At 37.2% G+C, this 21,733-nt stretch overlaps 3 protein-coding genes across 6 annotated transcripts; 1 reads left to right on the top strand and 2 right to left on the bottom strand.

Moving 5' to 3' along the window:
* Positions 1-823: 823 nt before the first annotated feature.
* On the bottom strand, positions 824-5,921 carry LOC110040611 (GDP-fucose protein O-fucosyltransferase 2-like). 2 transcript variants are annotated; one of them, XM_089284211.1, is made up of 4 exons: positions 5,213-5,921; positions 4,005-4,071; positions 2,824-3,130; positions 824-1,232 (listed from the first exon to the last, which is right to left on the bottom strand). In XM_089284211.1, the coding sequence occupies exons 1-4, from the start codon at positions 5,887-5,889 to the stop codon at positions 955-957; spliced, it is 1,329 nt and encodes a 442-aa protein (XP_089140337.1). In that variant the 5' UTR covers positions 5,890-5,921; the 3' UTR covers positions 824-954. The 2 variants fall into 2 exon arrangements, with proteins under 2 accessions (XP_089140337.1, XP_089140338.1); XM_089284212.1 differs by lacking the exon at positions 4,005-4,071 and adding an exon at positions 3,892-3,958.
* A 236-nt stretch (positions 5,922-6,157) lies between these two features.
* Positions 6,158-8,615, top strand: LOC110040612 (LITAF domain-containing protein-like). The gene is made up of 2 exons (XM_020745871.2): positions 6,158-6,770; positions 7,922-8,615. Exons 1-2 carry the CDS (start codon positions 6,457-6,459, stop codon positions 8,028-8,030), a joined length of 423 nt encoding a protein of 140 aa, XP_020601530.2. The 5' UTR covers positions 6,158-6,456; the 3' UTR covers positions 8,031-8,615.
* Positions 8,616-11,292: 2,677 nt separating this feature from the next.
* LOC110040572 (disks large-associated protein 1-like) lies at positions 11,293-21,704 on the bottom strand. 3 transcript variants are annotated; one of them, XM_020745817.2, is made up of 6 exons: positions 21,440-21,704; positions 20,310-20,892; positions 16,325-16,416; positions 15,807-15,881; positions 15,036-15,119; positions 11,293-14,267 (listed from the first exon to the last, which is right to left on the bottom strand). In XM_020745817.2, the coding sequence occupies exons 2-6, from the start codon at positions 20,602-20,604 to the stop codon at positions 14,028-14,030; spliced, it is 786 nt and encodes a 261-aa protein (XP_020601476.1). In that variant the 5' UTR covers positions 20,605-20,892; positions 21,440-21,704; the 3' UTR covers positions 11,293-14,027. The 3 variants fall into 3 exon arrangements, with proteins under 3 accessions (XP_020601476.1, XP_020601478.1, XP_020601477.1); XM_020745819.2 differs by lacking the exon at positions 21,440-21,704 and adding an exon at positions 21,336-21,406; XM_020745818.2 differs by lacking the exon at positions 21,440-21,704 and adding an exon at positions 21,218-21,291.
* Between the last annotated feature and the right edge of the window lie 29 nt (positions 21,705-21,733).

Here is a 21,733-nt window from a genome sequence, read left to right as displayed (position 1 = left end):
TTTCTGTTTTTACGCTCGATTTCTAACGGTCTCTCAAGTGCAGTCTACTAGTGCGGGCTCCTTTCCAGAACAGCAGCCGGTAAAAGAACCTATTAAGTTTTAAGTGGTATCTTTTAGGGTCTTTTAAGGGTCAAATAAAGCCCAAGCAACACCCAGATTAGTCTCCTTTGGGGGTTTGATTTAAATTTTAAAGTACTTTCAAAACAGGTTATCAAGTTCCCAGGAGGGTCATAAAGTAAAATTCCCTAATCAAGTAGGGTGTTAGGAGAGGAAGAAAATTCGGATCATGTATACTAAAGGCATACGCTGTCAAGTGTCGATCGATGCCCTCTATCGATCCTCAATTGACACTTGATCGACACATGATTGACATATTGGTTGACAGTCGGTGGAGTGTCCACTAATTTTTGCAGACATACCATTTGGTATCGATCAATTTATATGGGTCAGTTGACATTCAGCCAATTATTGACCGACTGTCGTTCGAGTGTCGATTTAGATGTTTATCGAGTGTCAACCGAATGTCAGCCAAGTATCAGTCAGGAGGTTGATCAAGTGTTGATCTAGATGTCAATTGAGTGTTGATCAAGGATCAATAACGGGTATCGATCAACACTCGACTGCGGATGCCTTTAGTACACATGATCCGCAAATCCTAGATGGGCTAGTTTGGCGGATATTTTGTAAGTAAGAATAGCAAGCACAACTGCAAGGATCTGATCTCTTCAATTCACATTGGTATTATAATTTTTTAAAAAAAGTATTGTTTTCCTTTACTCATTTTTGCAAAATAATTAATTATCCACAATCAGTTGAAACCATCTCCCAGAAAATATTTAATAACCTCAATAAATTTGCACAAAATATCTTACTCCTGTCATCAATAAAATCCACTGGCTACCCACCCACTTGAAAATATGCAATTTGAAATCTAGGCAGTAGTTTTGTTACAGTTTAATATACTACTCTCCACCTTGATGGTTGTTCACATTTTCCAATTTTGTTATCGCCACAGAGACAATTAAAAGTCTTGTCACCATGGAAACCTAATATGTCTCTCTCTTCATGAATACGGAATGAAAAAGTAGATTCACATGTTCCAACAAAGTATTGTGCATGGGCACAAATCCACTGATCAATGATGGCTACTCCTCCATCACGGTAATTTTTCAAAATTTCTTTTGGAGGGTCATACTTCACAAGGGGCAGCTTGCTCTTCAAATAATTTACATCTGAAAGACAAGGAATTATTGTTAGTGTTGTCTATTATTCTTAGTGTTGCTTGGAGCTAATTGGAGTGCGCTCTATTCCTGAAGAACTTGATATATTAAAAGCTTGAGAGCAGATTGACAAAATGTGTTCCAAATTGATTGGCATAAACATTTTGTGTAGGACTGAGAAGAGTTGGTTGCAAAAGTGCTTTGAAAAACTTTTGTACTAGGAGAACATGGGCTTCCTACATGATAGACCAATATCTTCAATTCAATTGTCAGTTCAATATTTTCAATCAACAGAGAGAGAATATTGCTTGTGTGGAGTTAAAAGGAAATTCTGATCATCAGGGAAAAAACCAAATTCTTCCAATGAGTATTGGTTAATGATAGTTAAATTTCCAGCAAGTGCTCTTTTAAGCCCTTACCTCCCGAAGACTGAACTTAATAGTACAGTTAAAACACCTTTCAGTCTGTGGATAAACCCTAGTGTGGGACCATTTAATAAAAGGGGCAGCAAATGGTCCTTCAAAAACCACGTGTCTGGCCAAATTTTTGTCGAATTTCCCGGGTCTTGCAGTCTCATTTTTTAGCGGTCATGTTCACCTCACAGTCTTGATTTTTTTGCAAGTTAGACCAAGAAAGTCTTCAAGTACCAATTGTTTTTTATTATATATAAATGATGTCTGAACATCTTAGAACCTGAACTTCTCAAGCTTACATTTAAAACACTTTGAAGTCTCAGTCTTGCATTTGAAGAAGTCAAAATGTCTCAGGGTACGCAAAGAAAAATGCTGGTCACAACTTCTAGCTGAGTGTCTAGCATTTACCATTCACCACCCCTAATAAAGGCTACTCAGGAGCAGTACTTTCATGTGGTACTAACTTTTTGGTTTGTCAATAAACCCTCAGTGAGTGACCATAAAATGAAAGCTATTGAGCAGCAGTTTCATGCGGTACATACTATTTATTGTGCCGTACTGGGAGATTTAAGTAATTTATAATAAGCCCCAATGTTAGTAACCATTCAAATGAAAGCTGATTGGGCAAAGATTTGTTGCAGGTCAGCTGTTACACTCCTGGCAGTCTGTTTTTCTCTCGAAATTCAGTACGGATTATTTGGCGAGACGTTTTGGCTAAAGGGGAATGGGACGAGACATGGGCGCGGCATACTGCCCTTGTCCGGCCTTCTTCCCTACTCGGCCACCACCATACTGCTCTTTTGTGTTCACGATGACTAAACACTCATCCTAGTGACCCTTAGAGAAAAACCGGCTGCCAGCAGACTACTCAGCTGTATGTTTTGTGTATAATTTCTGTAAACTGAATGTAAATTCTTTCATTCACGATTTCCTTACTTCAGCACTATTGAGAATGAAAGGGTTTCAACTGTTTCAGTCCCAAGTTCAAGACCAGACAGCCATATTGTTCTTTTAGCGTCAATTCCGAGAAGTTGGTGGTGCATTGAGACAATATCACTTTGTTCACTTATCCCTTTATTCTTATCTCTTTTATTTGCTTGATAACATGTTGGTGTTCCCATGAGAAAATGAATTTTGAACACTCCTGGAAATTAAACTGTAGTTAGCTGCCAGAAGTGTTAAAGAATCACCTTCTTTATCTGCATCAGTTGCAAGGAAAACCATCTTCAGCTTTTCTTTCTTGAGAATCTCCTTAATCTGTTTCACAGCATTGTCCAGTGACGGGACACCATCAGGGTGAGCATATAGGAAATCAGCTCTCCTCATGTGAACAGCTAGGTACGGACCTCCCTTGGCAGTTCCTTCCTTTTTCTGGTTCTTTGTCCAGTCAGCATCCATGACAGTTGCATCTCTCTCATCATCTGATTTTAACACTTCTCTACGAAATTTGTCTCCTTCTTCTCTTAAGTCCTTGGCAAACACAAGGCTTCTTCTCGCCTGTGACAAATATTAACCCAGATTGATCAACATCTTGTTTGTTCTTATAATACTGGGACAAAGTATATCAAAGGTATAAAATATGCATATAAGCATAGTCAGGGGCAGATATAGGATAAATGATGACCAACTTCAGAAACAACAAGTGCCAAAATGCCAAAGATCTAAACTCCCTTAAGTCCCCTTTCCTGGGTTTCTGAGTCATTCTGAAAAAGCTGACTGATTTCCATAAAATGGTGGGAACTGGTAAGGATCTTCACCCGCTTGTGGCTCATCAGGCCTTCACTTATATCTGGTTCAGCAGCATGAGGTGATCAGGAATATCTCTACTCTCCTGGGTGGGATGCAAGTCCATCGCTTAGTTTCTACCCACCATTGAATTCATCAGTTTGCATTTATACGCCTACACGTGTCCCATCTAAGGATACAGCACCATCATGACCCTTCTAAGCAAACTGTCAGGGAGAGGTACCTGCAATAGCCTTAAATGCAACACAGGGGGGAGGGGTAGCAGATTGCTCCTACACAATACAAACACCTAACAGTATTGGCCACTTAGGCCAAAGGGAGACTTGACCTACTGAGGGATGGTGTCCTAAAAAACCAACAAAGAATGGCTTATTTTGCAAAAAGGTTCAAATTTATTTTAAAGAGGTAGCAGGGGTTTATTTTAAGATTCTAATAAAGAGGAGTTAAGTCAATCTTTTGCAGTAATAAAGTTAAAATTCTCAGGTAAGACTTATTGAAAAATTAGGGGTTACCTTATAAAACTCCACCTGACCATAATGGATGTGCATAACCTTTTCAAATCTGTCAACAAACACAGACCTGAAACAATAAAAACAAAACATCGAAAAAACATAAGTTACACTACCTCCCAGTAATCCTTCTCTCCATAAATGATGTGCAACACTTCCTCAAATCTGTCTACAAACACCGATCTGGAATACAGTGAAAAATAATAAAATACTTTAGAGAGCCTGTGGAGTGTACAAGTGTTAATTGGAGACTGATTGCTAAGCTGCAGGCTTGAATCCAGACTACATGGGAGTCCAGAAATGAACAGTCCATGTATCAAAATATTTCAGTAGCTCCAACCTCACTTTCCTTTGCCGAAAAGGCAATATTGCAGCAACACCCCTCCATGGTTTTTCTCAACCAGCGTGTGCTGTGTACATGACAACCATCAGAAGCTGTTATTAGTGCACCTAAGAATGGTGCAACATGAAGGTGAAATGTAAAATGTTTGGTTTTCCTTTTAAAGGTCATTCAAAAATCACTGCGTCATTGTCATACAAATATAAGAGTCTCTTAAAATCTCTTCTGTCAGGCTCTCATGTTGTCAAATGAAAGATAACATTCTCCAGTTGATAACAATAGTAGATAGCAAAGAGCTGCAATGGAAATTGGTGGAGCAGAACCCTTCATGGCTATCCTATGAACTGTAAAGTAGCCAATTTAAATCTTTTCAGGTTACATGAAGTTTCAAAGAAATGCTACGTATGATACCTTTGTGTAATTGTATAAAAAGAAAACAATGCACAGATCATGTGTATCTTCAATTCGCTGTTTAAAAAGTACCCATATATTGTCTTAAATGTAGACCAAGTAAATAATTTCTCTTAAGCCATTTGATAAATTTTTCTTTTAAAAAATTATAATTTTCGACACTGATAATAAAATTTTTATTCCATAGAAATGAAAAAAATCAAATGGAATCTTCTTTGTTATTTTTGTGTCAAGTCATTATAACAATCATTTTTCAATTAAAAGCAGTCTGTCAATTCACTGACTAAAATAACTTCAGTAATGCCACAAAATGTACACGAATTAAATGAGAACGATTAACTTTGAAACCTATTTTAAGGTTATCTTCCACCCCTTGTGGGAATTTCCTAAGACTAGCCATAACATACCAGTGAAAAACAAAGAGGTTGACACGTGGAATTGAATTCATTTCAAGTCCCTTTGATCTTTGAGCTATCAATATAAATAACTTAACTTCAATGCGACGCAAAATCCAACATGTAATGTACTCCAAAAAAGGTGTCAGTAAAAAATTCGAATTAAAAATAATCCAACCTTGATTTGGTCTTTTCGAGGAGTGTAGGAACCAATATGGCTGCGGTACCCTGGACAGATAGGCATTTAAATTTACGCGCGAAGACATCGTCCATCCCCCAAAAGTACCCGCGATAAAGGCCGTCCTCATCCGTGTGGTAAACAGGTCTGTCAATGCAATCTCTATCATCTATTTTTTCTTCCCAATGTCCGTCTTTCCAGCCCTCGGCGTAGCCCTGTAAATAAAGGATTTCGTCTAAAGCCGGCTCGCCGGTTTCTTTAACAAAGTCTTCGAATTCTATGACAGGAACGTATCGATTCAAGCTTTCCAGGTCGAAAAATGTTCGCCAAGGGAGCGCGTTTTGTTCGATCGGGGATCGCCAGTGGTACAATTTTCTCCACGGTGGAACGACAAGGACCCAGTTCTGCTTCTCTCGAAGGAGTTTCATCATATTTGCCACTCTCATGTACACATCACGCCTGAGGTTGAACCCCTCTCCAGGATTCACATCGTAGAGTAGGTACCTCTTACTGTGTGATTGTGTTCCATTATTTGCTTGCAATGAATCGACATTTAGACCATGCTGACTTGAAGGTTCAAATGCAATATAATCGTCATCCAAATCTTCGCTGAAAACGGCTGAACGGTGACTTAATACTAAAAAGAAAACAGGGAACAACTTCCATTCAACCGCCATGTTGGTATTATCGCGGGAAAAATAGTATTGGCTGGAAGTATTATATAACAACTCTCAAATCTGATTGGTCAGCAAAACAAGGCTCCCTGTCAATTGTCAAGAAAGCCAATAATTGACCAACACGAATGAATGGCATTTTCTACAAATAAAGATATTTTTATTATTTATTTTACATTCAGTGAAATGATAAAACGAATTGATTTCATTCAAGTTTTATATTTTATTTTTCAGTCTTAGGGTAGTGTGCGTGTGCTTGTGCTGAGGGGTTGGGGCGGGGGAGTGGTAAAGGTAGCGGGCCTTATAGAAAATTGATAACATGACATTTATCACCGCAAGAAATATAAAACTGATCCATTAAGATCTTTTCAGAGTTGAAATTTATACTCTGTTTGCGGAATATGATATAACCCGGGACTTTTACGTCGTGCATTCCGCGTTTAGAATATGATGTCATCACGGCTAGAAGACTGGACCCGATGTTATGACGATCAAGCTTCAGTCAAGAAGGAAGACCCATAAACTAGCGTATCCGGACTACGAGAGAGCTTTTCAATTTCATTTACAAAAATGGACGCAGGAAAACAACCAGCTGTTACTCAGCCAGCTCCTCCAGCTTACCCAGGTCCATCAGGATATGAAACAAAGCAGGCAGGAGGTTATCTAGTGCAACCCGGGTATCCAGTGCAGCCGGTAGTGCAAGGTCAACCACCAGGGACGACCATCATCCACACACAGCCTGCTCAACTTCTGGTGGGCATGGGGTTCTATGAAAACCCTGTGGCCATGACTTGCCCTTATTGTCAGGCTAGCATTGTTACAGCCACTACATACGAGCCTGGCTCGTTGACTTGGATCGCTTGTGGTGGTGTGGCGCTTATGGGGTAAGCCTGCAGTTTAATAGCTTAACAAGAAAGTGATTGAAATATTGGGCAACATTCAACAACCATGACAACAAATTAAATTAGTCTCTAAACGAATACTGTGATTTCAACTTATAAAATTGAAATCCCAGTCCGTTAAACGGAAAATTAGATAACGATTGAACGAACCAGTGATCGTTTACTTTATCCTCAAGACTCCAGCAAGATCGAGCACTTCTAGAACGTCGAAACACAGCAAAACGTAAGCTCTTACAAGTTTACGTGCTGTTTAATCCAATATCAACCCAGGTTGATACTTGTCAACAATGATTCTACAAGTCTTTGGAATCTGTGGGTGAAGCCTTAGTACGTTGCCAATGATTCCAATGAAACTGTTGAGCAGTACGTGCTGCATTGTTGTTTACAAATTAAAAAATATGAAGAGGACATTTTATACTATCCACGGAGGTACGAAGCGATGAATTTAATTTTATTTTCCAGTGATAAAGACAATATTTATGAACAAGCGTAGTGAGTGAGTAAAACAGTAAAGCATTTGTGTCTATATAATAGAATGGCGTATTTTTTATTTTCGGCTCAGCTTAGACGTTCCTCCCAATGTAACATATATACAATTTAGTGGCACCTGCTGTTACCCTGCAGGTGAGCAAGAAATGGATATTGACACACACTTTAAAGGCGGTAACACATGTCAAGTCCATATTTTAACCGTTTTCAAAAAAAAAATTAAGATAGCTTTTGTTTGTAGCATTCCTGGAGGAAGAAAGCTGCTAGAGATTTAGCGTAGGATTAGGATGGGTTAGGGTTTTTGGGTGTACAGTATATAGGGGGATTTTAAATCAAGAACACAGTATTTTGATGCCGCAATTGGACCTTTTATGGGTATTAAGTATACCCTGTTTTTCCAAATTTTGGTGTTTTGCATGAATTTGAGGGCAAATTTTGAGCATAAGGGGTTTTTCTTTTCAGGTATATAATTTGGTATACCACTACCTCCCATGGCGAACCCTGTAGGACATTACTGAGACCATCCAAGGGCCCATTGCTGTAATTTTCAGAACAGTTCTCTGTAGCCTGAAAAGTCTCCTTGGTCCCTGTATAATAATTTATAGAAAATTCTAATGTGTTCTTCTTTGTTGTTTTTACTGTAGTGGTTGGCTTGGCTGTTGTCTGATTCCATTCTGTATCGATGCCCTGAAGGACGTTCTCCACAACTGTCCTAACTGCAAACACCAAGTGGGTGTCTACCGCCGGGTGTAACAGCACACTGGAACATTTTAACCTTTATAGCTTGTCACTTAATCAGCATGCACATTTTGTGGAAATATTTTCTTTGGCAATGCACTTATAGCAGTAGCTAAAATGAGTTTCAGAAATGTTTATTTATACATACCTTAACAAATGCATTTTTTAAAATTTAAATGGAAAAAAAAAAAAACAGGAAAAAAGATACTGTGCCAATTACGTTTTCTATGATTGCTTATTTTGCAAAAGTTGTGCTTTCTTTCTTTATTAATCAATATAACCTGTTGATTAATGCTGCTTAGCCTGAGCAGCAAGCATTCCCGTACAAGTGAACTACCGTCATAACCTTCTAGTCAAGGCGAGAATTAGGGAAAAAATCAAGGGAGAAGGGGGTCAATGATTAGTAGTTAGTAGTTGAAATGAAACTAACTGAGAATGAAAAAATGAAATTGATCAGGAATATACCAGTATGGAAGTTGTGCAGTTAAAAATGATTAACCCATGGCTTGTGTCAGATGTATATTTGCATATATTAAGTACATGTTGTTATTTAATGCATGAATGCAGCTTTGGGCTGAAATAAACATGCGTTTCACTCAAGCTTCTTATTTTTTAGTATCCTGTTTTTGTCTCCCATGATAAAACAAATTATGAAGATGTTAGAGCCATACTGTTTTACACTCATTCTGTTATAAAATACCTAACCTTAGGCCCCTGACACAGTCTGCATACAAGCCAAGTGGCTCACCAGGCTGGAGCTTATCCCGGTTTCTGTAGCATGAAAGGACTAGAAGTATTTCTACTCCCCCCTGGATGGGATACTAGTCCTTCACGGGGTTGCCACCAGCATTAAAGTTACCCATTTCTACACCTGCGTGGAGAGAGACACTGAGAGTTAAGTGTCTTGCCTAAGAGCATAACGCAATGTCCCCAGCCAAGGTTCAAACCCAGGTTACGCGATCTGGAGCGCATTTACCACACTCCTGTCTGCAATTTCTGAAAGTTGCTAAGTGTGCAAGCTGTAACCTTCATTGTAACCAACAATTACTTCATTACATTAACCTGCGGTGCAGCTGGACACTCACATATACCAGCAGTGTAGATTGTCTGTGACTCGGGCCACATTATATGGGTAAATTTCTGTCTACAACACAAAAAAATTTGAAGGGTAGATATCAACACAATGTTTCCATAATTTCGATGCAAAAATATGCTCAGATTTGTGTCCTTGTCCTCACAGTTTTCCTTGAGCCATGCTCTCAGAAAACTGCTTTGCAAAACAGGTAATGTCCACAGGCAAATATCCAAGCATATTTTAGTGCCAAATTGGAAGGTATTGTTTATTTATTCACAGGAGATATTGTCCAAAATTGCCTGGTATGCTTGTGGTATGCAGAGAATAAATTTGTCTGTGATTTTCATGGGTCAACAAAATATTCCCTCCATTGAAGATGTAAAACCACCTAATGTATCACTTGAATCATTGGAACTCAAACTTTCCCATTATAGGCTTAAATTATGAAGTGCCTTTAGTTGACCAGATCTTTTGCAGAGGGTTTGGTGAGCGAAGTTCTATTTTTCCTTTTTGTTTTCTTTTTTTCAAATATTTGCATCCACCAAGGAGCTTCGAAAAATTTCCACGATGGCTCCATTTCAAGAAAATAACATTTATTTACTTTGATTGTCATTTTCTGGTTTGTTTTGTCAGTGGATATTTGTTATTGAAGGTAGTCCCTCACCCTTTGGAGTCGGTTCACAGCTCAATTTCTAGGAAAGTCTTCTGCAAAACTGATGGAATTATAAAGGCTCTCTCACAATTAGTATTGACAGCAATATGTGAAGTAAGGAGTGCATTGAAATATTAACAAAATGACAATCAGCTACACTCAAGAGAGCACGGTCATCAGAAAATAACAACAGCACCTGGGTCTCTGGGAATTGAGCCAAGTGTAACGACCAAGCTTGTTAAGAGTTCTTAGTGGTTCAGTGGTCAGAAATGGTTCATACAGATGTCTATTATTCATTCTTAATGGATGTTTATGACCCAGGGGTACTCCCATATAAAAAGGAAATTTTGAAAAAAAATCCCTGAGGTACCAAGATCCTGTTTTGTAGGTGTGGCTTGAAATGTTTTTTACCCCTACTGAGGTACCAATTCTAAAACAACACATCGTCTCCTGTCAAATTTTTTCACCTCAACACCCTAAACGGTACCACAAAAGTTCCTGCTGTGGACCTTTTGAGGCTGACCACCCTAACAGGTACCAAAACTGTGTTTTTAATCCCTAAAAAGTAAAAGCACCCCTATCTTTTTTATATGGGAGCTCCACCAGGGCTTATGACACGGATGATTAATATCATAGATTGGAGTTAAAGGAGCTTGAGTCATACAATAGACCATTTTACAGTTGTCTGCTTGGTGACCTGGCCTTTGAATGGTCATGTAAATGCACCTTGGTAGCATTAGAACAACTTGATTTACACAACAAAAGCAGTGAGGTCTGTATCAAAACAAGGTCACATCCAGCCTTGCTGCCATTCAAAGGCCAGGTCACTGAACAGATAACTGTAAAATGGTCTTAGTATTCAAGGAGCAGTCATACTCATGATTCCAAGTAGACAGATTCAGCTACCATCCTTGTTGCAGCCCAATTCAGACCATGCAATAATTCATTTGCAAGGTTAAATTTGCCACAAGCACTGATTACATGGGAGCACGTATAAAAAATAAAGAACAATCACCGTAACATCCCTAATGAATCATCACATTTTTCGAATTGTGTAGCAACAAGGATGTAAAAACGTTAGCCAAACTGGTATATTGGCCTCACACTGCACGCTTAACTTATGTCAAAATAAAATAGAGTTGTCTCCCTGAATATATCTGGACAGTTCCTATTAGGCCATACTCGTATTCTCAGTTTTATAGAGCTGGAACTAGCTTGCAATGGAGGGAATATCAGGGCATATCATATCACGTGGGGGAATATCATTCACAAGAGACCGCTGTCATTAGCACGCGAAAAGACTCCCCACAATCGCCTCAGTTTAAGGTAGTGTCAGTCTGTTACCAAGAACACGAATCAGAGCACCTTTAGTAAAAATTTGTTTTCTGCTGTCATTTTCATTGTTTTAGTTTTCTATGAAACTTACACTGGAAGGTGCCAATTTTACAAAACAAGGTCTTCAACTTATTAGAATATGACTACAAACCAAACTAGCAGTAAGGTACCTGTTCTCTAACACCGTTTACTGTGAATTAAGACAAAGGGAAGAGTACCAATTCTAACACCTTTATTGTTCTTCTCCACCTATAAGATAAAAGTTATCTTGTGACTCATGATTCCAATGTTGTAAGAATTAAAACTTCAAAAAAGAACAGTAAATAAAACATGATCTAGATGTTCATAAGCACTCTTAATGAAGCACGCACTTCTGCTAATTTTTCAGGATTATTAATTTTAACCATAAATTAGAATGAAAAAAATTGAACTAAAACTCAACTGAGGCAAAGAATTTAACAGTAAGGAAGTCAAAAGAAATGTCTTCAAAAATTACATGAATGAACTTTAACAATGTTTGCTTACATGACAGCGCAAAAAAAAAAAACATGGAAAATTGTTGAATGCAACTTTTAAATGTTCACTTCTACTCTTGGTGTCAAATTTTCCATACATGGAAAATTACCATTGATATAAAACTTCTAATAACAATCTTCACTGGTAAATTTCAAGCCCAACTGAAAAAGGTTCAAACAATACTATTGGTTAGTGTACAATTATAAATAATAAATTATTAACAAACCTGAATTCAATAAGTTATTCCAGCAATTGCCAATAACACAGGTATTTATATCATCAGCCCAAAATAACAATAAATTATTATTAGGTAATACAATTAAATTCTAGTCCAATTTGGGAAAATAGAATTACAAAAAAATTCCCGACTGCTAAAATAGACTCAGCCTGTGGCCTTGTCTTATTCTGTTAGTCCCTGGAGTTTTTTCATCCAATTATTTCCATATTGGGCTAGTTAGAGGTGTGATTACATGTTATACTAAATCCTCAACTTTTAACTTAATTAGGAGATTGAACCAGTCCCTTTCTTTGAACCATTCTTGGCAGTGAAAAACGATCAAACTTCTTTCAATAAAAATATACTAGACAATCATTTCTGTAAGTGACAACATTTTATGTAGTGATACACTTAAAACACGCCTCTCAAATTACTGACAACCTAGATCTGCTTAATGACTAATGGGCGACAAAAATTTTAAGCACAGTTTTCAAATTCTCCTTAAATAGTCAGTATTTCTTGAGAACAAAATCCACAGAAAGGAACTGCTTGGGGTAAATCTTTTTGTTATTTTATGTACAAGAAATAACTTCAAAACAACTGTTAAGAACACCCATCGAGCTTTCATAAGCCTTGCATTGAAAACTCTTCTGTTGGTACTAACACCCTTAAGCATTTACAAATCGTTTAATCTATAAAATATTATCTAAAATGGCACCTCTGTCAAATGATTAGTGAATTTACTTGAATGAGAAAGTACTGGCCTTAATTAAGAGCCGCCCTCGAATGAGTCCTGCACATGACGGCAAAAAGATCAGTGCGCAATGCCCTTGAATAAGTGCCATACCAGGAACAACAATACAGCCTTTATTTGAATTACTTTGGTTCTAGAGCAAAGCTTATTTGAAGGCACTTGTGCCCATATGTAGGTACTTGAATACCACTTTCATAAACTTAGTTTTGATTGTTGTTGCTATAGTTTTTAAAATGCACCAACCTTGAATAAGCATGCCACTGAGCAAGCGCCACATTGAAAAAGTGCTGCATCAAAAATTAAAAAAAAAATTATAAAGACTGTGGCCCTTTTTCAAGTAAATACAGTAATACCTCTTATTCCTTTGCTTACACTTTTCTTTTTTCATCTAATAAAATATGCTCACAGCAAGTTGAGCATTCTATGCACAAAGACATCCTTACAAATACAAGCTGTATGATAAAATGATATTGAGGACAAACTTTGACTTAGAGTCAAAACACTTCAACACCACAAGAAAAATTTCTTTCATTTCTCCACCAACTACAGCAAAAAATAAATAGCAAATTTACAGTTGTTTTTGGTTAATAGTAATACATAAAATTTCATACTTATCAAATTTAACCTAAAACTGTTATTAGAAGCAGCATATTTTCAACCCAAATTCAATGATATTTACAATAATTATGAACTCAATTAGAGTGATTTTACTGATTAATTTCCTCTGAAACAGATCCCAGAGTGAAGCACAATGTTACTTCCTAAGGCTTGGTTTATGCAGGCATTGCAAATGCAAGCAAACAAGTATAGCCTAAGAGAATGGTCGCAGTTTCAAATATGCAGACATAAAAGAATGAAACTTTTCTATTCCTTGTACTTCCATTAATACATGCGTCCCAGTTATGATGTTTCGCGCACACTTATGCTTGCACTTGTGCTACACATGTGCCCAGCCTTACTACATCTTTTGTTTTGTATTGTTTGTTTAGGTAAAATCACTCTAAAAGCCTTCTTTCAGTTTAAAGTTCCATAAGATATCTTCAGTTATCGTAAACAAAACAATAAGCGAATGGCTTGAAGGACCGGCTGCCAAAGAGCACTTACTTCTACAAAATGTCACTTATTACAACAAATATGGCAGGGTGTTCACATGCGAAGAGTTTCTTATATTTAAATAGCTGGAATAACAGTTTTCAGCCCTTTTTTAATAGCCCTTCAACCTAAACATGTCAGTTTTGAAGTCTGGAGATGATAAACAATGAAAATAAGTTAACTTCCTGTGTGATAGACTGAAAGCTTTACAATTTAATTGTTAGATTTATCTTGAATTTTAATATTATTTATTTTGGGCAATTGAAAACATCCTTGAATAATAATAGCTTACTAGCTTCTAACTTCAATTTAAAAATTCTTCCATAAATATGCTTCTTCAAACTATACTCTTTAAGCAATGGTCCACAGCTTTACTTTTTCGGGGAACAAAATATCTCAACATCATCCAAAGATTTGTTTTTCTGCAGCATTTTCTGTCTTGCTGTCCGTTTTGCTGCAGCTAATCTTTTTCTTGCAGCCGCTCTTTGTTCAGCCTCAGTAGCTTTTACTTCTTCTTTTGATTTTTGCCGTCTTATTGAGCCTTTGCCCAGAGATGACTGCCTTGAAAGCGATGACTGACGGGTTAATGATGATCGTTTAGAAAAATCGGTCTGCAGGCATTAAGCAAACATTTCTATTAATTACAAGTTAAGACCCACTCTCCACCCATATCAATGATGAAAAAAGTGGCAGTTTTCATTTTAACCCAAGTTCATTATTGATTCCAAGGAAGGGGTGGTTTTTTTTCATTGCAGATGAAAAATTAACCTGGCCACCTCTCCCCCACTTCAGTGATAGAAAAAATGGCATGTTTCAGTTTTACTGTGAGTTCATAATTTATTCAGGGGGGGGGGGGTGGTTTTATTTCTCTTTTTTTTTCATTCTGACCAAGATGGTAGATGGCCTACCAAGGCTAGCACTTGACTTCAGATATCATGCCATGAAGTTACTGTAATTACTTCTACTCCAGGAAAGGAAGTATGGTGCATTACAGGTTAGACTGGCTCATGGATACCTTACTAATCTGTGTCAAGACATTGACCTCAACAGAGTGACACAACACAGTGACCCCAAACCTGGGGCCCGTTTCTTGAAGGTTCCGAAAAGTTTTCATGCCCGAAAAGCCATAGCAAAATCTCAAACCTTTTGACTACAGAGCTGTTTTATTCACATATTCTTAATACGAACAGAGGTTCTCTTCATACAAGAAATTTCAGGCGTATACATCTCTCCGTCTTTAAATACCGATTAACTAAAATTGGCTTTTCGGGCCCAACAGGCCTCAGGCTCTAATTCAGACCTCTGGACCACTGAGACCAAGAGATGAACATTCAGTAGAAAACCACACACTGCACAGTGATGTAGTAGCTGACAATTACCTCATCTGGAGGAGGCTGCGTTTGTATCCAACCATTTTTACGTAATTCATCTATGCTTGAAAACATGCTATTTACATCATCGACCTTGCATGAGAAAACAATAATGAGGGAGATATCAGTCAGTTTATATACAAACTACAAGGAAAGCATAGTGCTAGGGCTCCTGACAGGGGTTGGTGGTTAATATATCAAGTGTCAGTGTTCTTACTGGGATTTTGCCTCGGGAGCTCTGCAGGAACTTGAAGGGGGTCAATGTTAGTCGTCATCTGTGACTGATCTGTAACACCACATTATTTTTAAAACCAAAGCAAGGACTACAAGGAACAAATAACATGAGCCTTCAGCCCACATGATCAGTTACATGAACCAAGATGGCGAACCAAAATCATACTTGAAAATAAACTGGTTGTTCAAAGGCTTAAAAATGGTACTTTTGATGCATTGTTTTGATTTAATTGTACATGTACTCATTTCCAACCAGAAAAACCTGAAGTATTTCATTGTTGATTGAAAAATTGCATACTAACTCCTATAAGGAGACTCAGATTATTATTTTTCCCCTACACTAGGGCTATATACAATGGACTTTTGCGCAATGCCTGGATTCATGTTCATGCCGATGTATGATAAGCTAGGGAAAGAAAAGACATACAGAGAAAAACAATGAGGAATATCCTTACAAGCTTAGTCAGTATAATATTGACCATTGCACAAAAAGTCAAGGGCTTGGCTTCTGCTAACTGAACCAAGCCATAATGTAAAAGATATTACCTGAATCATGACCATATCCCAGAATCCTGCAAGGTCTCCATTTGTTGGTCTTCTACCATTTGTTTCACCCATGCCCTAACAAAAGATAAAAATTATTACTTGCTTCCAGTTAAGTGAAGCTAAGCTACCCATGCTGTTAAACATTGGTTAAAACTACTGAGAAAGAAAAACTAAATTATATATATGAAAAGTGCAGTCCAGTCGTCTGGGACAAGTAGATTTTCCTGTGGGGCAACCAACTTTATATGACCACTTGCCCGACCAAAAAACACATTTGCCAATCAAGTCAAAAAAAGCAAAACAAAAACAAGCATTCACTTGCCCTGTGCAAGCGAAATTTGAGAGTTACTCATCTGAAGGGCAAGCACAAATTCAAATTTTTTTTAAGCCCTGCATTGAAGTTAATGATTAGTCACTCTTGATCTAGGAACAGGCTCTTATTATTCAAGGGGTATTGGAAAAATAAGGAACGAGATACTTAAATTGACATATGTTTATTTCTAGTAAAAGAACCTTACCAAATTTGTATCACATAGTCCTTTGAATTGTTTAAACTTTTTGTTTACCAAGAGCTTGGCTTTTCCAGTGGCTGCCCGCATTTTCCCACAAGCTTTAAGAAAGAAATCAAAGCAAACAGCACATGACTTGTATGTAAAAAAACTACAAGTGTATTCCCTCTTAAATTTAATAAAATGTATTGCCTAAAGGCTGTTTTCTATAAATGAAAAGGTAAGGAAGATGTTTAAATTGTTTTCAGATATGAAACTGTGTAACTATGTATTTTATCACTGGCACACTGACCAAATCATCTGTCTTGATTCTGAAGAAAACTACTCTTCACCTGAAGTTCAAAGAAGTGAAGTAACCAGGGTATTGGGAATGGGGGAGATGCTTTAGTGCCCATGACTGAAGAAGTGAACTGTATACTGAATTTTGCCAGTTTCCTTTTTTTGATTTGAAGCCCAGCTTATCTGTCTTGGTATTATAAAGAAGAAAACAATCCTCTAGCAGTCTAATGTTCTTAAACTGAACTTCTTTCTAAGAAAAAACCTCTGACATTGATCAAACCAGGGGGGCAAAATAATTGTCATCAAAGCTGGTTGTCATTTTGCCTGGTACCCAGCCCTTTAAAGGAAGTAACCATAAGTAATCAGAGCAATGAAAAGCACAATGAAAAACCTCTTGAAGTGTGAAACTGGGCAACAAAATGCATAGTCAAGAATGTTTAAAAATAGATAAATTTTGGTCTGAAATATGCTAAGAGTGTCATTTTTTCAAGTATTTTAACAATACTTGTGTGCTTGGTTTTCAAAAAATACTGTACCTTTAATAGTTAGCACCTTAAAACTATAGAGAAAAAAACATCAAAAAATGGTCAACACTACCTGGGATTAAGAGGCAATGTACAGATTTAGTTGAACAGATGGAAAGGCCTAACAGACACTCTAATATAAAGTGAACTATCATAACTGAAAGAAGACAGTAGTAAAGAAAGAGTCTACTGATAACTTTGTAGAACTACTGGCCTCCAATTTACTGTACTCAGATGGTTAATGATGATTAATGTTGTCCTCAATGCCCTATAGCAACACTAGGCTGCAGAAAATATGCTCCTACAAATATAATTGCAAAACTTAATAACCTGCATGTTCCACTACATGCAGTTAAAAATTAAATTACTTCTAACCAAAAAAAAAATATTTTGATGGAACCTCATATCCTTACATACACACATGCAATGTAGATATTAGAAAAGGTTCAGAATGTAACAGCAAGTCACGTATCATTCTGGTCATGATGACAAATCAATGTTATTTACATATTTATTATTTTCATAATAAAACGATGGACGCTTATTAGCAATAATTTCTCCCCTGTGAGCTTGAGGTGTGTACAAGGTTTGCACTTTTTTAAATTAAACTGTTAAAATTCCATGACTTTCCATGACCTTTCTTAGTTTTGCATGACCTATGTTAAGCAGTTGTTCTCAAGGTATTGTTAAAACAATCTATTATTCAAGGTATTTTCCCACATTACGATGCATAGAATGGGAGAAAGTGTTTATTTTTTTACTGGAATTAAAGCTGCTTTTCTGACTCGTCTGTTATTTTAATTTACAACTTTTGATCTTTTTGCCTTTTTATTCCCAGAAAATATATTGCTTTTCCATGACTTTCAATGACCAACACTTCAATTTCATGACTTTCCAGACCTGAAAAATGAAATTTATTATAAAATTCCATGACTTTCCAGCTTTTTCATCACCCATACAAACCCTGTATGTAACAACAGATAAATGGCACTGGACAAAGCAACAAGTCAACTATCAAAAATCAATATAAACAAGGTTGCCTTCTGAATAAGTGATATTTAGAAAAGCGCCTCCCTGCGTGGGAACTTTATAAGTTTATAATCTGACACAAAGGAACCATTTCGTATTGTTATGCCTGACTGTTACTAAAAGAACAAGCCTCCTACAGTGAAGTCCTTTTGACTGGTCAAAAATTTTTCAATGAGGCAATACAAGTCTATTTATGGGATGGTTATTAAAAGAAACCGAGACACCGAGAGACCTAGAGAGCAGTCTAATAAAGCCAACCGACTATTTTTGATGGCACTAATGGACAGTTCTATTTATTAAAACTTTTTGGCCACAATGCACAAAGACTGTATCACTCCCAAGAAGTCTCCATCAGATGACAGAAGGTGTCTATGAATGTAGCTGTGTAGCAAATCAGATTGTAGTAGGTCAGCAATTGGCCACTGAGTTATTCCAAGCTGACCAACTACAGTAGATACAAAAGTTACTAACCTGTTAACAGGAAATATTGATTCACTGAATCATGGCAAAAATAATAGCCTATTAAAGGATACTAGACCTACAAACTTACTAGACAAGCCTATGAGCCATTGACCTGGCCTAAGAGTTCTCTACTTCCTATTATGTACAATATTTTTTGTACAATAGTGGCATCTCTTCTTCCTTTTAAAGTGTTAATTTCTAACCCTGTTGACAAACAGGTATCGGGAATATTAGAGTTGCTGAAAGCTCAGCTACCAACAACCATAATATTCCAAATACTAGCTGTGAGCAATAAGTTCCTAAAAACTAATAGGATCTTAACAAAAAAGACCACGTCATGAATTGATTGCCATTGATAGCTTAAAATAGTTTGTTTGGTGTGAAGTCTTGGTGCACTTTCTAGCAAGCAAATTATATAAAGCAACAAAATTGGAGTGGACTTCTCATGTTGTTATCTCTATCACTTTTTTAACATAAATTTATATAATGCAAGTTGAATTGTAATTCCATGTTGAAAACAAAGCTATGAAGTAACACTTTGCAGTAACATGGCCTACTAGGTAGCTAAATACTAAGCTCATGCCAACTTTAGGTGATACTGTGAGAAACTCTTGCCACAAAATAAACACCTAAGTGACAAAAATAGTACATCAGCAGATAAGCATGGTTGTGTGTCATTGTGAGCCCTCAGGTTTCAAGTTGTTTGAGAGAGGCAACATAAAATAGTTAAAGTCTGCTTTGAGATAAATTGAGATTTTTTTTCCAATATCTTTTGCTAAGGTCTTTTAACATAAAATCACAGAAAGACACTTTTATGGATACATTTATGACATGAAGCTTTGCATAAATCAAATAATTTGCTTCTATTCATGATTTCCCTTCCAGCCACATTCAAAATGCCTCAAATTTAATGCTACTGAAACTTGTAAGGAAACAAATTATAAAGAGCTAGAACATTTTATCAATGAATTTGTAATAGGTAATCCTCATTTTGGAACATTTTACATTAGTTCTTAGTTGAAATACAACTGTGCCAACATTTCAAGGTGTGGATAGTTCTAGACACAAACAGCTGATTAAACTTGGAAAATTTCCTCTATCCACTGAAACTCTCCTGCATCTTCCATCACCTCATGTGCATACAAATAGTTTACATGATATCTGCCACTTTTTGCAGCAAGCATGTCAAGCCTCTTGTGAAGGCAGTTAAATGTGGGTGCTTGCTGAGTACATATTAGGAAAAATTCTCAGTTACTTTCAGTCAAAATGTCAGTTATCAGTTGTCCTGAATATGTTATAGCAGCTTAAACTATAATGCTACAATACTCTGCCACCCAATAATTAATCTGTGAATATCTTTCTTCCTTTTAAGGATTTTTTTGGAGGGTTATTTCTTCCCCAGAATCAAAATAAATACCAAGAAATTGGGTTGTTTGGAAAATTAAAAAGACCAAACCACAAAGCTAAAAATTAGCACTGGTAAAACCAGAGTAAACACAAAAAGACATCAGAGCTATAAATACGACAAAAAAATTTTCCTTTGGTCGAATATAGTACACCTTCCCCTTAAAATGAGTTCATGAGGCTTAGCAAGCAACAATGAAGAGGTTAAATAAGTTGGATGCATTTTACACCTGCAAGTAAATTCATAGACGTTCATTGTACATGTTTATAGTAGTTTTTGTCTCGTGATTTCTTACCATCTTCTGGTAGTGATTTACTCGCCATCTCTTGCTCTGTAGCTTGACAAAGCTTTGTTAATCGTTCGCTTTCCCTATCCATTAAATCGAGGAAATAGCGCCCATCTTTCTCGACGTGATTCAAAGCGAGACTCTTTTGAAAACTGTCTGACAAACAGTCCATGTCTTTCTCAGGAGAGACATTTTCCTTGTTCGCAGGAACAGAAGCCATTATAGGTCCATACCGTTTTCCTTTGGACACAAATATTACCAACTCTGATCGCTGACTTCCATTCCCTAGAATACTATTATTCATTTTCTCACGCCACACAAAGTCCGATTTGCCGACGCTCAGTGACACGAGACGACACGAAGCGAGTAGAAATATAAACTAAAATTGACGACTGGATTGCGAGAAGCAAAATGCGTCACGTTTTGAAATGACTTGTACAATTCGGTGACCCAATATACTACGGCAAAAATTTTCCTACGTGAAGCCAATAAACGACTTTCAAGGGTGCTGCATTGTTCAACTTCCCTTCGGGCGTTTCGTAACTTGTAGTGAAGGGAGATCTATGGAATTCCGGTCTTGCGGCTCAGACCCCTGCATGTGAGAAATGAGATAATTCCGTGAATAATTTATCACATTGAAAGACGTACAAACCTAAAAAACAATGTGGCTACTCAGCTGCGGCAGTATACGCCACCATACGGTTTAAAAAATGTTTAACAACATTGATTAATGGGAGACAACTGGATCGAGACAACTATACGTAACATCGTTTCTAAGCCTATTGCATGCAGAATTTTCCCATTAAACAAACTATTTTGACACGAAAAAGGCTTGACGTTCGACGTTAGCTGTAAAGAAAGGTTACTAACTGTAATACTTATGTCAATACTTAACTGCCGAGTAATTATACTCTTACCAAAACTCGAAAATTCTGGGAAGCGATAGCCGAAAATAATTTTAGGAGGGCGAACTGGAAAATATAAGAGGGTTATGAAAGCTACAGAAATTTCCATATATGACTAACGTCCATTGACCTCAAGATGTCCTCAAATCTGTAGCAATCTGAGTCGTGGGTGTCGGAATAAACTATAAGTGGTTTTGGAAATTTTAACGGCCCATTGTCCTTCATTTTACTCACGTAACGCTCGACTTCCCAAGCTGTTTACGACGACACGACGCCACCTGCACCGGCAGAAGACCGCATGCCGTCTAAAAAGCCTCTTGCTTTAATCTTGGGCGACGTCACGAACAGTCTGCACTGTTTACAAAACAGCCTTATTCGTTTGACCTCTTAAGCAAATTGCAAATAACGACGAGAGCTCCAGAAGTTTTGAAACGAATCGTCGAAACTGTCTTCTTTGGAGCGGAAACGATGGCACGGCAGTGAAGACCGGGGGAGAAGAAAGAGATTGGGGTGGAAAAGATTTGTTGG

Source organism: Orbicella faveolata, unplaced genomic scaffold (genome assembly GCF_042242905.1).
Source record: "Orbicella faveolata isolate gen_17 unplaced genomic scaffold, um_ofav_v1 contig_13, whole genome shotgun sequence".
NCBI lineage: Eukaryota > Metazoa > Cnidaria > Anthozoa > Scleractinia > Merulinidae > Orbicella > Orbicella faveolata.
The sequence above is the reverse complement of the archived record's forward strand: the minus strand, read 5'-3'. Positions and strand labels throughout refer to the sequence as shown.

What these genes read in the sequence shown, in the direction of transcription:
- LOC110040611 (XM_089284211.1), bottom strand. Translation starts at nt 5,889, where the DNA reads ATGGCGGTTGAATGGAAGTTGTTCCCTGTTTTCTTTTTAGTATTAAGT. An exon ending in CTCGAAAAGACCAAATCAAG is followed by an intron (nt 4,072 to 5,212) that starts GTTGGATTATTT and finishes ACTGTATTCCAG; the next exon opens with ATCGGTGTTTGTAGACAGAT. An exon ending in AACTGATGCAGATAAAGAAG is followed by an intron (nt 1,233 to 2,823) that starts GTGATTCTTTAA and finishes CTTGTCTTTCAG; the next exon opens with ATGTAAATTATTTGAAGAGC.
- LOC110040612 (XM_020745871.2), top strand. Translation starts at nt 6,457, where the DNA reads ATGGACGCAGGAAAACAACCAGCTGTTACTCAGCCAGCTCCTCCAGCT. An exon ending in GGTGGTGTGGCGCTTATGGG is followed by an intron (nt 6,771 to 7,921) that starts GTAAGCCTGCAG and finishes TTTTTACTGTAG; the next exon opens with TGGTTGGCTTGGCTGTTGTC.
- LOC110040572 (XM_020745817.2), bottom strand. Translation starts at nt 20,604, where the DNA reads ATGAATAATAGTATTCTAGGGAATGGAAGTCAGCGATCAGAGTTGGTA. An exon ending in TAAATCACTACCAGAAGATG is followed by an intron (nt 16,417 to 20,309) that starts GTAAGAAATCAC and finishes TCTTTCTTAAAG; the next exon opens with CTTGTGGGAAAATGCGGGCA. An exon ending in GGGATATGGTCATGATTCAG is followed by an intron (nt 15,120 to 15,806) that starts GTAATATCTTTT and finishes TTCTCATGCAAG; the next exon opens with GTCGATGATGTAAATAGCAT.